Source organism: Trachurus trachurus, assembly GCF_905171665.1.
Source record: "Trachurus trachurus genome assembly, chromosome: 4".
NCBI lineage: Eukaryota > Metazoa > Chordata > Actinopteri > Carangiformes > Carangidae > Trachurus > Trachurus trachurus.
In genome coordinates this window covers 13,328,894-13,344,070 of record NC_139898.1, presented here as the reverse complement: position 1 = coordinate 13,344,070, position 15,177 = coordinate 13,328,894, and the positions used below count along the sequence as shown (strand labels likewise).

Here is a 15,177-nt window from a genome sequence, read left to right as displayed (position 1 = left end):
ATAACAAACAATTGTCCTGTATTAAACTTATTAACAGCAACCTCAAACCTGTAGGGTGAGGGAAGTTTCTGTGAATCAGCAGTAGCAGGACAGCGGGGCAGTGAAAATGAATGAGAGGGTCTTTAGTTTCACGTCAACATCTGAAGGCCACACCTGCAGCCGCACAATATATAATAGAAGTCAGGAATCCCCACTGACACAATAATATCTTAGAAACACAGATATTATGACACATCATTTTTCATTTCATACAACACACTTTGTTGTTTTTCTGTTTTACCAGGGGATTCCTTGCTTCTTGGCCAGTATGTGGTAAAACTTTGGCACCAGGAAGCAGTGGATGTGTTACTGCTTAGAGTTTGATATATTGATACATTTGGCTTAATATGATTTTTATTTCAATTAATAAACTCTTCTGTTTAATTAGCAGTTCAATTTCTTGTTATCCCCTTGTGTATACTTGGTCCGATCTGCCCTTTTGCCCTGTATTTGTTAGTTTAGTTGGTTTGTTAAGTTACCTTGTTAATGTGACCTGAGTTTAGTTCTGTTTGTTGCAGCTCTTTTGATTTATTTTTCTCACTTGTCAGTGAATGAAACCCTTCTTTAACATCATCTGTGATTCCTCCTGCCTTTCAGCGTTGCCCCTCGTGGTATGATAAGCTAGCTGACAGCTGACACATCACAGAGTTGGAGTTAGCGTGTCTTGCCAGGACTAGTCTATTGGGTTTTCATAAAAGAAGCATTACGTAATCATTATTGCATCGTTATCTAATGGAGGAAGGTTCCAAAGGACAAAAGCTCTGTAGGCCTAATTACTTCACTTCACAGGCTTTCCAGCATTGAAGAAAAACTCCATTAAAAGAAGTATCAAGAAAAGGTACAGGTTTTTACAGTAGGAAACTGTGAGGGTTGAGTGTCATGGTCTCACCTTCATCTTCAATCAGCAGCAGTGACAGATAGAAACAGATCTATTTCATGTGCCACCAGTGTGTCTAGCTCTTCTCACTTATCTCTCCTTATGTGTGTATGTCTGTTTGACACTGGCTCCTAGTGTTTTGACTCTAGGAATTTATATCCTCCACTGTGATAGACACACTACCAAAGGGGGGATGGGACATTTCTTTCACTTTTAACTTTGTGTTTAGAGGCAAACGTTTTTTGTTGTAATTTTAAGAACACAACAGTATTACTCAGTTGATGGGTTGGACGATTTAACGGGTGAATCTTGGACCCTCTCATTCATTCATTCATTGATTTAGTGAACAGGGCCGTAAGAAACAGCTGAAAGTGACAGTGTGTAGTGTGCAGTGGGGTGGGGGGGGTTCCTGCCATTGTAATTGTGTTTTTGAATAGTGGGGTGGGGTAAGTATTAGGGGTGTCACGATTTCGATTTTTTATCGAAATCGATCGAAATTACGTCATGGTCTCGAGCATCGAAGTCAAAGAGAGGATCGACGACCCCCCCCCCCCCATTTGTCCCCCTCCTACCTGGGAAACAGGAGGGAGACACAGCTCTAACTACACAGCACCGACAAGCACTGAGAGCCGCATGTTGCAGTGACATTATATGATTAAAAAAAAAAACAACAACCCGCAAATAATAAGCCGACGAAAAGGTGCAACTTGCCACTTTTTGTCGATGTATTATTTGCGGGGGCTTTCGGGGGATCTGGTGACGGTGGAGGACCGGGACTGATTCACTGTAGGCCACCACCAGTCTGATCAGGTCCATCGCAGCTCGGCAGCTACAGCACTGCCCCGCTGTCACATTACTCTCGCGTATCAGCGCAATCTCGTTTACATTACATTAAGTCGACATCAGGAGATGACGCGACGGTAAATTAATGAAAATAAAATTATGATAATGTACAGATATTTTAAAACCTTGGGGGCAATTTTGGCCCCTGGATCATGATTTTTGGGGGCATTCTTAGTGAAATTGTTACCTTTATATTGTAAATAAATGATTTAAATGTGACCATAGTGCCTAATGTGATACATTATGGAAATTGCATCACTTATATGTAGCCCATCTTTTGAAATAAGATTTACTGTACAAAATTTGATGAATAAAACCAATGATCGTAGACTAGGCTAATCTGAAAATGGCATAGGCCTCTGTGCTGTAAGAAAAAGAAAAAGAAAATCGAGAATCGAATCGTGACCCTAAAATCGGAAATCAAATCGAATCGAGGATTTGGAGAATCGTGACACCCCTAGTAAGTATAGACCACATCTGATAAGACTAATAAGAATAAATGGTAGTAGAGTTTTACAGACAGCAGGCAATACACAGGTTCAGGCAGTAGAAGATGGTGCGCAGTAGATCCAGACTGTTGTTCTGGAGATGGAGGGACCTTAGATACTACAGGAGCACAGAGAGAGAGAGAGAGAGAGAGACTGGGTGCTCATGAGGGAGAAGACAACTGGATGATGCAGTGATTTACAAAAAGTTTAATTGTCTTGTCAGCAGCACAACCTGAGGTTGGATTAGAAGTACAAAGCTAGGACTGTATTGAATGGCTAATTAAAGGTTAAAGTACATTTTATGAACCAAGCAGGAGGTAAATAAATAGATAAAGATAATAAAAAAACAGGCCACTCCCTCCCCAGCAGTATTATGTTGAATAACAGAACAAACTTCCTTTTTGCCGTGTGAATGTCTAATTTGTGGGTGTGAAGTGGTCGATGGGCTGGGATGTATTAATGCCAAGAGCATACTGTACTGCCATGAACATGCCTTCACCTGTGCCTCAGGAGACACTGCCTTCAAATCATAAGGTCAGCAGGCTGACAGCACTGTGAAATATTAATTTGAAGGTGTGTAGGATGCAGTCAGCCACTTGGCTTACTAAAATTGCAATGTCTTGTCTTTTTAAAAAGAAATTTACTGAATGTCTTATCATTTCTTTTTTTTTAATCTGAGGGGGTGTTTTTGAGATGGATAGTTGCCGTGACGAAAGCTCTGCAGCGGAAGTAGAAGCTAACTGTGCATAATGAATGAATTGAATTGGATAGAGTAGCGCTTAGATAGAGTTGTTGATGAGCTGATATGACATTTGACATAGGACGATTAATTCCCCATTTGAATGCTCTTGTTGTGTTTCCTATTCTGAAATTGGGGTCAGATGACAACATATTCCTATAGTTGCAAGCCTCTGAAGACAACACCACACAGAGTGATGCTGAAGGCCAAATGCCAATCATTACTGTAAATGCCAATCTGTCAAGAGTTGTCGCACTGTGAGACCTCTCAGGCAGCATGCATAATTTGAAATAAAGATGCCAGTAAACATTAATTTCCCGCACAAAAATCATAAAGCTTCATTCTGTAATGAATAATATGGAACATGATGGACGGCTCGTTATGATACTGTTGTGTATCATGAAGCTGGACAATTCTTTAGCACAGAGGAAGCTCCAGGTTTGACACTGTAGTGACTACTGGTACGTCAGGGCAGAAGTGTGGCAGTGGGATTGCTTGCACTGACTGTCTTGTGTCTTGACTGTCTTGCTTGATGAAATCATGACAAACGAGCAGAAAGAAGCACTGAAAACTTTTAATTCCTAAAATCAATAATGTGTTATTTTGTTAGAATGAACGAGTTCATTCATTGAGTCAAACCTACAAAAGCTGTGTGCCGCTAGAGTTACAGGTATTGAATTAATCTGTAATTTGTTCATTTCGATAAAATGATGCATTAAAGTTTAGCCACTGGAGTGTGAATAGATGTTGAAGAAGAAAATATAAGAATCTTCTTTGTATGAAATGTTTTGAAGCACATACTTCAACCAAGGCCAAACACCAATCACACACAAGATCCACATAATTGTGTGTATATTGTCTAATTTCTTACATCAAGATCAATTCATTAATTTACTTAGGAGTTAGGGGAAATATTTTAGAAAAAATGCCCTGTCTCACAATGTTTAGGAAAACAATAAACTTCAATAGGCCCCTTCCCTTATGTTTGGTACACATTGGTTAGATATTTTCTGTGCAATCCTGCTTACAAAGAGTACAAGGAAACAAGCTGATGAACACAGGTGAATCATGTTCTTCTAGGTGTGTTACAGTGGTGTGGTGACAGTTACTTTGCTTCCCAGCAAGAAGGTTCTGTGTTCGATTCCCTCTCTCAGTGGAGTTTGCGTGGGTTCTCTCTGGTACTCTGGCTACTAGGTTGATTGGTGACAAAACTGACTGTGTGTGTGTTGTTTGTGTCCCTGAGATACATGAATGGATGGATATTGGATACTGTAGGTGCAGGTTAATATATGCAAGCGAACATTACATAGACAATGATATGATGAGGTGTGTACGAGTTTAAATTGAATTACTTGGCTTTCACTGGATAGTGGTGGATGGTATCCACTTATTTGAATGGAAACAGTAATAGCTAGCCAAAACGGTTCTCTGCTCCAGTCATCATTTTACCTTAGGTAGTTTTACCATGCCTAAAGTGAGAGTTTGATTTTGTGACACGAGCTCCTGTCTCAGTTCTCTTCTACCATCTCTCTCTCGATGCTGCCCAGCTGAGCCTGGCCTCGCTCTAGGCGGACTGACAGAATACAGACACTGGAGGACAAACAGGAACATTACCACACAGCTGTTTCCTGTGGCGACCAATTGTCATTTCACCACATTCACTGCGGTCTCTGCATTTGACCTTTACCCGGCTGTGCACTATAGGAAAACACAAATTTGATGGAGATGACAATCCTGCATCACAGCTACACCACTGTTTCCCATTTGTTTGATAAGAAATCAATCACATTGAGGAGAGGCACTATCTTGTCTTGCTGAGCTGCACAGACGACTGTTACTAATACACCGGGGAAGACAAGCACGGCACATTCAATGGGGAATGAACACGTCGCAGGCCGACATTAAACTCCAGACATTTCAGTGAATCATGGCTGCTCTCTAGTGGCTACAATCCGCCCTGAGAAAAGTGGCAGAAATACTGTTTACTTGAAGTAGCTTCTCTTAAAGCTGCTATGACTAAGACGATCCACGCTGTTATCAGCATTGTTGCAATTTAATTTTCTTTTAGATTGACAAATCAATTATTTGATTCAGAACCTATTTCATTTCCAGGTCTGGTAAGAGAACGTCATTTTAAACTTACTTTACACTTTAAGTAAATGTTACTGCATTACATGTATGTGTATGTGTGTGTATTATAAAACCATTAAATTAAAAAATGTCCTCAGGCGACCAGGCATTAGCATTTCACTGCTGTTCCCAGATCATATTTCTAATTATCAGTTGCAGACACAGACTGGAAACTGACTGGACTTATTTGGAATTAGGAACTCAGGTGTTAGCAGCACTAATGTAGTCTAGCACATCTGTCCTCAAATGTTAATGTGATCATAATTGTTGTAGAGAGCTGTTGATAGGATCATTTTGGAGGATGTGGTGTGTGCTGCTGTTGAGCTGTACTAAATGTGCAGAAAGGTCTTGTTGGTATGAAGCTTCTCTATGAAATAAAGTGCGGGAGTCAAACTACATTAACATTCGTTATCTTAAGAGATGTGGATTCTTTATTTGTAATGTTTATTTGTAAAATACGGAGCACTTCTTACTCCAGTTTCCTCAGGATTGCCAGTTTTAAGTGGTTTGTAGTGTGACTATATGAATTTTACTGGTAAGGCAAATGTATATTTTACCTTAGGGACAATGCATATCTTCTTCGCCGCCATTACGTATTGTTTTATTTCCCACTGTAGCGCTGTTATTTCGTCACTTTATTAAGTTTTAATATTTTTTCATGCGAGAAAGTAAGGGTTTAGATCCGCAATGTGCGGTTAGTTTATCCAAATGACGGCTGTTTAGAAGTTTGCTCCACGTTGGGAGAAGTGAGGTGCAGCCAGCTGCAGCCAGCTGCAGCGAGCACCAGAGGAGCGGAGGAAGAGTGACTCCTCAACCCGCCTGCAGTGCTCGTTTAGCCGGCCGATAACGACGTCGTCATGCCGCCGGAGGAAACGATCGTTAATTTATTAAGTTTTCATATTTTTTCATGCGAGAAAGTAAGGGTTTAGATCCCCAATGTGCGGTTAGTTTATCCAAATGACGGCTTAGAAGTTTGCTTCGCGTTGGGAGAAGTGCAGCTCCAGCGAAGGAGAGGAGAGTGACTCGTCAGCAACCCGCCTGCAGCGCTCGTTAACCGGTCAAACTATGTTGTCATACCCGCGGAGGAAACGATTGTTAATTAACTTACCCGCAGGTTTGTACCGCCGACTGGTTAAATTCTTTTTAGGAGATAAATGTTGGTCTCATTGATGAAATCTAACAATTGTGGCAGTCGTATTAGTTTGTTTGAATGAAAAGTGAAGCTTCACACAGAGCAGCAGCAGCTTTGCCTCAGGGCTCTGTACCGATAAAATGTTGTTTTATTGGACGAACCAGGAAGAGGAGCTTCCGCTACAAACAAGCTTGAAATATACACTTATTTAATTTTTTCGGAACAATTTCACATTTTGGGGCTTCAATACAAGAGGGACATTACATACAAGCAGCATGGAGGTATTTGGATGTTTTTTGGTGTGTCTTTTTGTTACGAAGAAAAGTGGTATCCATTTGCAACCGTTATATGGACATGCACTGCTACGCCGAGACCCCCTGTAACTCAGAGAAGAAATTTCAATTTTGGGTGAACTATCCCTTTAAGCTGATATAATTGGACAGTCATATGGAATAAGGGTTGAACAAAGAAATAAACAACTAAGACATTATTGCTTTGCTGGCAATATATGTTTACATTTATTATCTTCTCCTGCTCAAATCTCACTGTGAGGTTGTTATCTTCAGGTTTGAGGATTGTTTACATTGTGGTCATTTGCCAGTGTCAGTCTGTTAAGACTTCACATCTTTATTCCATTCGTACCAGGTTGAGCTCCTTTTTTATTGCTGGCTTTGTTGTGTTTGTATTATTTTTTCAGAAAAAAACTATCCAACAAAGATCAAAGGCTAATTATAATTGGGTAGAATTTTTCCTCAGAGGTAGCTTGTAAAAGTTCAAATATGAATACAGAAACTACTGCCAGGAGCAGACAATGAGTCCTTTCAAATTGATGTTGCATTTTAAGCCATGTTTAGATTTCATGGTTGTCCTGTTTTAAGTGAAGAATAATGTCTGATTTGTCTTTATTATGAAGTATACTTATACGGTATGTTTTTATTATTGGGATGAGAACTGATAAACTGACAAGGCCTTATACACACAAGGGAGGATTGGCCACAAGTAAAACACATTAGGATGGAGTTGTACCTCAAATTAGTGCCTACGTTAATAGTTTTGCTTTACACCTCAGGAGCAATACTTGTCACAAACGTACTCCGTTGAATGACCCACAGATTGTATAAAAACAAGGAAGGCTGAAAAACATGCTCGGATATTGACATCTGTGTGGGAGGAGAGTTTGTGGCACCTGCCACCAATATCTCCTATGGGGTCGCAAAAACAGCAGCTGTTCGCTGATCCTGAAACAGCCCCATTTCACTTCACCTAAACTCAATAGAGCCAAACACATTTCCCCACTATCCCTTGCATAAACACCAACATTTCCACATGCTACCATTATAACGCCAGCCTTCAGTACAACAAAGTTTCCCACGACAGCTGCTCTTAATACCACAGTTGTGCAGCAGCCTCATCTGCATACACTGTGCCAACGCACAGAGATAACCAGCCGACTGAGAAGGCCAAATATTCAGAGCTATTTTCTAAGCTCTGTTTGTTTGGCTGGCAGTTTGATTTCTGCAGATATGGATTAGTAACAGCAAATGTGATATTTAAGACACAGCCTGAGGGAAACTGGCAATAATTCATTAAAGGTTAGTCATTATTTAGACTCGGGTGTCCTTACGTGACTGGTATTACTGGTGAGGAAAATCACAACGGAGCAAAGCTTCCATCTGGTGGTAACAAACTGTAAGTATAAATTGATTTTGGAGTCAGTGGTTTCTTCTATGTTGATGTGCTGCATTGCTGAATCCTATAGAGTGGCCATGTTATTCAGATAATCAACAAACATCAGGAAACCACTATACTTCAAAAATAGACGTGGATTCCTGTGTAAGAACCTGGATTATTGTCATTTCCATACATCCTCTAAGTCTTCTGCATCTTCTGTTTCAACACTGCACTTAACTTCTCTGGCATTTCCTGACTTCTTTTCCTTTCTATTCGTAAAGACAAATATACTCTCAGTAAATTGGCTAGAGTTGAGTACATGAATGAGTGAAAGGCAACCCAGGTGTTTGAACACCTTGCAGTCTCTCTGAAATTATGTGTTTTGGTGATAATTGTATTACTGTAATAAGAAAACAGCAGTGACATAGACAATCATATAATGGGGACAGTTGTAAAGGCTTCCCAAATTACAGCAGCGACACCAAAAAAGAGAACAAGATTGCTCTTCAGGCTGACCATTTCTCCCTCATACAGCAAAGCAACAACCACACTGGATAATAGGGTTCTTGGTTTTGGATGATAAAATTAATCTTCAAAATGTCTTTTTAAAAAATCGTTTTCAGTGATATCTGCCCTTCTCTTATCATGCAAGTCATATAATATGCAGTAAGAGACATGGTGCAGGAAATGATAGTCTGCTTCAGGTTCTTCTGTGGACTGAGAACAACCTGTTCAGTAGGAGGAAGGCAGGTGAGGAGCTGTGGCTGAATCTATCTCATCTATCTCTCATCTTGCGACAATGTAGCATATGTTCGATTCCTGACAGAACTGAGTGTTATTTAGCTCATCTATTAAACATTTAGAATGAGATTGCCTACATCTTTTAAGATAAAGGCTATTTAGATTAGATTTTAGGATAGAATCTGATTCATAGCACCAAATATCAGGCTAAGCATAAAGCTAGCCTACTGCCAAATAAGAAACATGGTCTTCAACATGAGTTCATCATTATATTTCACTGTGTCAGCTTCAAACCATACAACCATCTAGTGTAGTCAAACAGGAATGTGCATGACCAATCAAATCTCAAATGAATCTATGAACTAAGAAATGACATGACGTCCCAATTGCACTTCATTGTACTGACCACTAGATGTCCTACTTGAGCACTGTGTCATTGAAGCTTCCAGTAATAAACCATATTTTGAATAAAGTGTTGAAGCTTCAACAAAGCCTGGATCAGCCATCACTACCTTCGGATACTGTGCCTGAAACGTGTCGTTGCGGCATCAATCTGCATTTTGTACTGGCATGACTTCTCATGTTTGGTTGACTTGTAATGTTTGGAGTTTGTTTACAACGCACAAGTTTTCCACTCGTCTTCTCTGTTTTTGATGTATGGCAGCGTTATAGTGCCACCACAGGTCTGGCATAATACTACAGCAGATAGAGTCGTTTTCAGAAAGACACAGGAACTATATGATTAAAGTGCGTGCGTGCGTGCGTGCGTGCGTGTGTGTGTGTGTGTGTGTGTGTGTGAACTAATATGCACTGCATATTTGCTTATTTATTGCAAGTCTTATTGTCTTCACAATATTGAACAGTGTCATTTTGCTGATATTGTGCAGGCCTAATTGTGGGCGAAGCAAAGTTGGTGTAATCATAGTTTAGTGCACGATTATTAAGACAGCTAGTTACATCGAGCCCAAGAGCAAGAGCCAGTTCTCTGCCCCCTTTCCACTAATGACTACATTCACGCTGCTTCCTAATTGGAATTAAAGGCATGACATTGAGTTGCACAAATGTTTGTATAGTCGGTGTGCTTTTGAATTCTTCTCTTGTCTTTCAATTATTTACACTTAACAGACAGGAACAGGGAATTTATAGGACCTACAGACATTTCTGGGTGCTGTTCTTTCCAGTTTTGACAGCTCAGTATGTGGGGGTCTCATTAGAATGAAATAAACTGGAGAAGGACTTTTTTATATATTTTAGGCTGAAAAATTCTGGTCGACAATCTTTCAGCTATTAAAGCGCAAGTTTATTTTCTTAATCATATTCAGCACTTTCAATAGCGGCAATGGGGCCAACATGCTGTTCTTTATAGGAAAAGGTTCTGATCGATATCAAACAGGTCCACTCTACTTTTAGACCAGGGACTAAAGGCCTGGAGAGAAAGGTGCAGCACACTGAGGCCACAGTTCAGTCCGCTCTTATCACATCCCATCAGCCTGTTAAGTCACTGGTCCATAAAACTGTCTCCAGAGCGATATGCCATCATCACATCACACCCTAATTTTCTTGAACAACACCTTACACTTGAACAAGCATGCTTTGCAATGCCTAACCAGAGTGAAATGGTGAATTAGGCACCAGGGGACACCTCCAACTCTCGCCGCTTGTTAAACAACCACCATCACCACTGCACTCTCAAAACTTTACCATGTCAGCCCAAGCAGAGAAGAAGCTTTCATTTAACAGCAAAAACGCTGCACGATTAGTATTGTCGAGTTCCTCATTGTCTTCGGCTCATAACAAGACGGCATATGGCAAGTTAAGCTGTGTGGATGCTTTTTCTGCTGATGAGCATCGCTGTGTTTGCACAATATGCAAGTGAGGTACTGGATGTGGGAGAATAATGTTGAATTTGAGTAATTAGGAAGTGAGTGTGTCTGTCGGACTGTCTTAACTGTATTGCTCCGAGTGCACACAGAATGCAAAATGACTCCCCTAGCTGTCTTTGTATCCCTCTGGGCCCTCCGGACTTCCCAAGCTGAACAGATCGAGCCGGGCTGCCTCCCTCTCAGGGTCCAGACTGGTTAACAAGCAGCAGAATAAACGCCAGCCAGTTAAATTGTATGTAACTTTTTAGTTCGCACTAATAGTGTGACCTTTATTGATTTCTTGTCTCTGCCTTCAGCTTGGCAAAACACTAATGGCATTGGTCAATAAAGAACCATGAAGTGGAAGTTCTCAATACCCCTCCCCCTGCGTTGACCACATCCCTAAAAATAGCCTCTCAACCTCCCTCAGAGGCGGGTGAGCCAGTGCCATGACAGCTCAGTGCTCTTATTCAATATGAGCTGCACTGTTTGTTTCCTCACTGCAGATGTAAGCAGGCTAACATGCTGAGCCATCCGCCAAACACATCTACTTCGACCCCTGTCCCTGCCAACTCCCATTCAGATGGCCAGCCACATTCAGTGAGTACCCTGCCTCTTTTAATCAATACATTTATAACACGATGAACTGGGCATAAAATAACACTGCGACTTGGGCGCGCAAATCGAAATCAAACAGCAGTTTCAGCAGCTGTATCTTACTCTGCACTCTGGGACCCACTGCTTCACAGAATTACATTCACATTTCAAAAGAACGAGTTTACAATAAAAAACGTCTGTGTCTGTGTAGCTCCCACCCACTGTTTTATTGACTGGTAATGTCAATGTGTACCCCTGCCTGCTCATGTCTATCCCTCTACACTTGCACTTATTGAACTTTGCAGAAAGAAATATTATGAGCACAGTTCAATAGAGCTGAAATTATCCCCCACTTCTGCTCCAAAGAAAACAACCATCTGCTCTGGACAACTTCTCAGCGCTGAACTTTGTTGACCAATCTGTTCTCCCTGCAAACCGTGGCCCTTTGGATGTGAGCCTATCCTCACTTGTGTATGAGTTTACTGGTGAATCCAGAGCAGCACAGCCAGGAGAGGCAAAGTCTCTGGCAAGGCAATGTAGCCGTTTGTAAGTCGGAGCCTGAGTTCTGGGAGGGGGACCCCTGCAGTGCTGCTTCTCCACAGTAAGAGAAGCAGCAGCGGTATTATTGATTCACCTTGCAGGCTTGAGCCTGCTGTCACAGACAGTATATCACTTTATTTAATCCACTGTTAAATGGGCTGCAATTAGAGATCTGTCCAGCAGATGTGTTTTAGCTAAAGGGTGCTTTGCGGCTGCATGGCTTGTTGAATGTTTGTTTTGTCAATGTTGGTCTAATTTCAGGATTTTATTTAGATGATGGATTTGGGTCTGAGTACTTAGAAGGCAAATGATACAAATAAACCCTCTCTTGGGGGATTAGTCTTCTTGCTATTTGAAAATGACTTACAGTAAGTCTCCTAATTGTGGTTAATATTTACTGGTCCCTTGCCTCAATCTAATGAATGACTGCTGATTACAATACCACCTTATTCATGTAGGGCACTTGTGACTGGAAGCATTGATCATTGAGTATTACTTACCTTCTATCATTTAGGAGACGTACTTGCCACCTTGTATTTACTTTTAATTGAGATGTATATGTCAGCACAATGACTGTGTTTTATGATTCAAAACTTTAGATAAAATATTTTAAATGATGAAGCAATTGTCATATTTCATGTCATTCACTGAAAAAAAAAGTAAAGTAGTAAAACTTTTACAACATTATTTTATTATACTCTAAAACTTTTGAATATATCCTATCCTTTCTACAAATCTAGAAATTAATAAAAGAATACAAAAGAACTTGTACTGAGTACCATCTTTTCATAAGTAGCTACAGTATTGGTGAGAAAATGAAGTCAGAATGAGCCCTCTTCCTATACAATTGTCACATGCAGAACAATTTCCGGGTCTTATAAACATGACCAATTGAATATCAAAATCAAATTCGGTCCTGGGTCCTGTGGCCTGTTTTTCCATTTTATATTGATCTGAACCTCAAATTGAAAGTATTAAAAATGTGTTTTAGTATTATATTAAATAACAAATAACAACAACAAAAAAAACAGTCACTTTTTAATTTTTCTGATTTTTGATTGTCAATTGAAAATGGAAAGAACGAATGGATACACTGTTTTTTGACCTTTTCATGAAAAATATTTTGACATTCAAACTAGTAGACTCCACATAATGGCAAAACATAATGTTTCTTCTTTCCTGTCACGTTAATCATCTAACAACAGCTCAGATTTATCTTAGGAACCTTTGTAGGGGTTCAAGCTATACGTATAGATTGGGAACCAGTGGATCAAACTGCCTAAATGTGTAGTTCCACCTCCAGCAGCAACAGCAAAATACAGCTAAAACAATGCAAAAACAATCTAATAAACAGGAGTTTAAATGCTGGATGATCAGCCTGAGCAAATGTACAGGAGTAGCCTACTTTTTAAAATAAAATATGGCTGTCCTGCCTGACCTGGATGCAGGAACAGAAATGAGACATCAGTGATGACCCCTTGCACTTTTCCTCAAATGTTAAAAAAGCTCCATGAAGGATTGTGCTCCACAAACATGGTCAGTCCTGCTCTAAAAGCTGCTCCGAGCCCACATGTCAGTTTACACTTGGCCAATTTATTAGCCACCATAAGTTGAAGTACCCGCACGGTGACACTGGGTGGCGCTCCAGAGCGTCTAATGTCGCTACTGTGCGTTTTATTCCGCCTCTATCACTCCCTTTCTGCCTTGTACTGTGTGTGCGTGTGTGTTGTGTGTCGGATAGAAAGTCAGCCTGGTTTCCAGCTGAGTGCTTGCTCTCTCACAGTGTGTGTGTGTGTGTTGTCATTATTATCCACTCTGCTCCCAGCTCAGAATGGCCAGATTCACTCAGACTGAAACAAGAAGGCAGCACCATCCACAGCAGCCCCAGCCCGCTCACTCCAGCCTGGTTTTCACCGGACCGGGGGCATCGCCGACCCAACAACCACTACTTCTTATCCCACATCAGCACCAGTACCCTCAGATCACATTTCCGAAACCCATGAACGGGTCAGAACCCATTTCAATTCATCCGGAGAGCGGCAACATGAAAGACCAAGATGCCATTAAGCTGTTTATCGGGCAGATACCGCGGAACTTGGAAGAAAAAGACCTGAAACCCCTGTTTGAACAGTTTGGGAAAATCCACGAACTGACAGTTCTCAAGGACCGATACACCGGCATGCACAAAGGTAACGTGTCGCCCCTCGAATGGCTACGAGGCCCATTTAAAGCTTAATAACTGCTTATTATTACGTCTGTCTTGAGAGCGGATTTCAGTTAAATAGTGCAAAGGAAAATGTGGATATCTGTCACTTTTTTTTTTTTTTTTTTTTTTAAACGTTATCAGGCTTCATCCAGAAATGATCAGTCTAGTAGCTCTTCCCAAAATATTCATCAGTGTCATCATGTGCATCATTGCCTACATATTGTCATCTAACATTCATGAGGCTTGGCATTTTGACCTCATTCTGGTTGTTTGGTTTGTTATTTTAAGTTCTGACATGTGAAGGCGGTTGAATATTTCCCTGAGCCTTTAATTCCACTTTTCCCCATTACGCGTGCAGCCAGATTGGCAGTTAAAAAAAAAAAAAGAGGCTATATTGTGAATTCCTTTCTTATGAGGAATGATATGGTGACAGTGTGTTGTCCGTGTTTTTATTTTATTTTATTGCTATCGGAGAGTATTTTCTTAACGCGCTCTTAAGTGGGGCAGAGGCGCTCGGAGAGGATGCATTTTTAAAGAGCCTTCCCTTGCCAGTCCCATCTCTTGCGGAGGGACGGCATCATTTATTCATCCAACATCTCCCGTGGAGCCGGGGCTGGGTGCAAAACCCGACACACAGGCGAAATCAGTTCAGTACCACGGTGTCTCCAAAGGGCGCAAGAACTGTCACAAGATGACGGACGTCGCCACGGAGAGTGGGCAGTGATGCTGCGCTGCTTCTCGCTGAAATGGAAGACAGAGGGAGGCAGAGAGAGAGAGAGGGTGTAAATCCACCCCGTGCTCCACCACCAAATACACGCTGACAACTTCCACCTTCCATAATGAAGTTGGTTATCAAGGATATACAGGGGGGTACAGATCACACAGCCATGGGTGGGAGAGAGAAAAAAAAAGAAGCATTTCACAATACGTGCACGCACCCCTCCACCCCCACCCCCCCTCTTCACAGTAGATAGTGTAGACGTCATCATCATCATCATCATCATCATCATCATCATCATCATCATCATCATCATCATCATCATCATCATCAACATTCATCGTCATCCATCATTCATCAGCACAGCACTTTGATACAACAAACTTTATTTTTTATTAATTAGGCTCCATTTTTATGTGTCTGTGTGTTGGTTGAAATAATGACACAGTGACATTAGGAGACATTCATGATACCATCAGAATTATTGGTTTCACTGTAATCATAATTTCAACAAACTGGGCCAATACACTGTTGCTATTGTTTGCAAATCTTTATTAATGATTCAGAGAGAGGGGGGAAAAAAGAAAAGAAAAG

The 15,177-nt window shown here is 40.9% G+C and overlaps 2 protein-coding genes across 2 annotated transcripts in view; both read left to right on the top strand.

Moving 5' to 3' along the window:
* micos13 (mitochondrial contact site and cristae organizing system subunit 13) overlaps nt 1–15,177 on the top strand; it is a 313,292-nt gene that overhangs the window by 58,836 nt on the left and 239,279 nt on the right. The gene's annotated exons all lie outside the window — the stretch shown is intronic.
* Nucleotides 13,491–15,177, top strand: part of celf5a (cugbp, Elav-like family member 5a) — a gene marked incomplete at both ends in the record, with an annotated part of 179,588 nt that continues 177,901 nt past the window's right edge. Inside the window, one exon of the mRNA XM_083970449.1 lies at nt 13,491–13,848. Coding sequence (XP_083826575.1) covers nt 13,491–13,848 — 358 coding nt within the window. The remainder of the gene's footprint in view (nt 13,849–15,177) is intronic.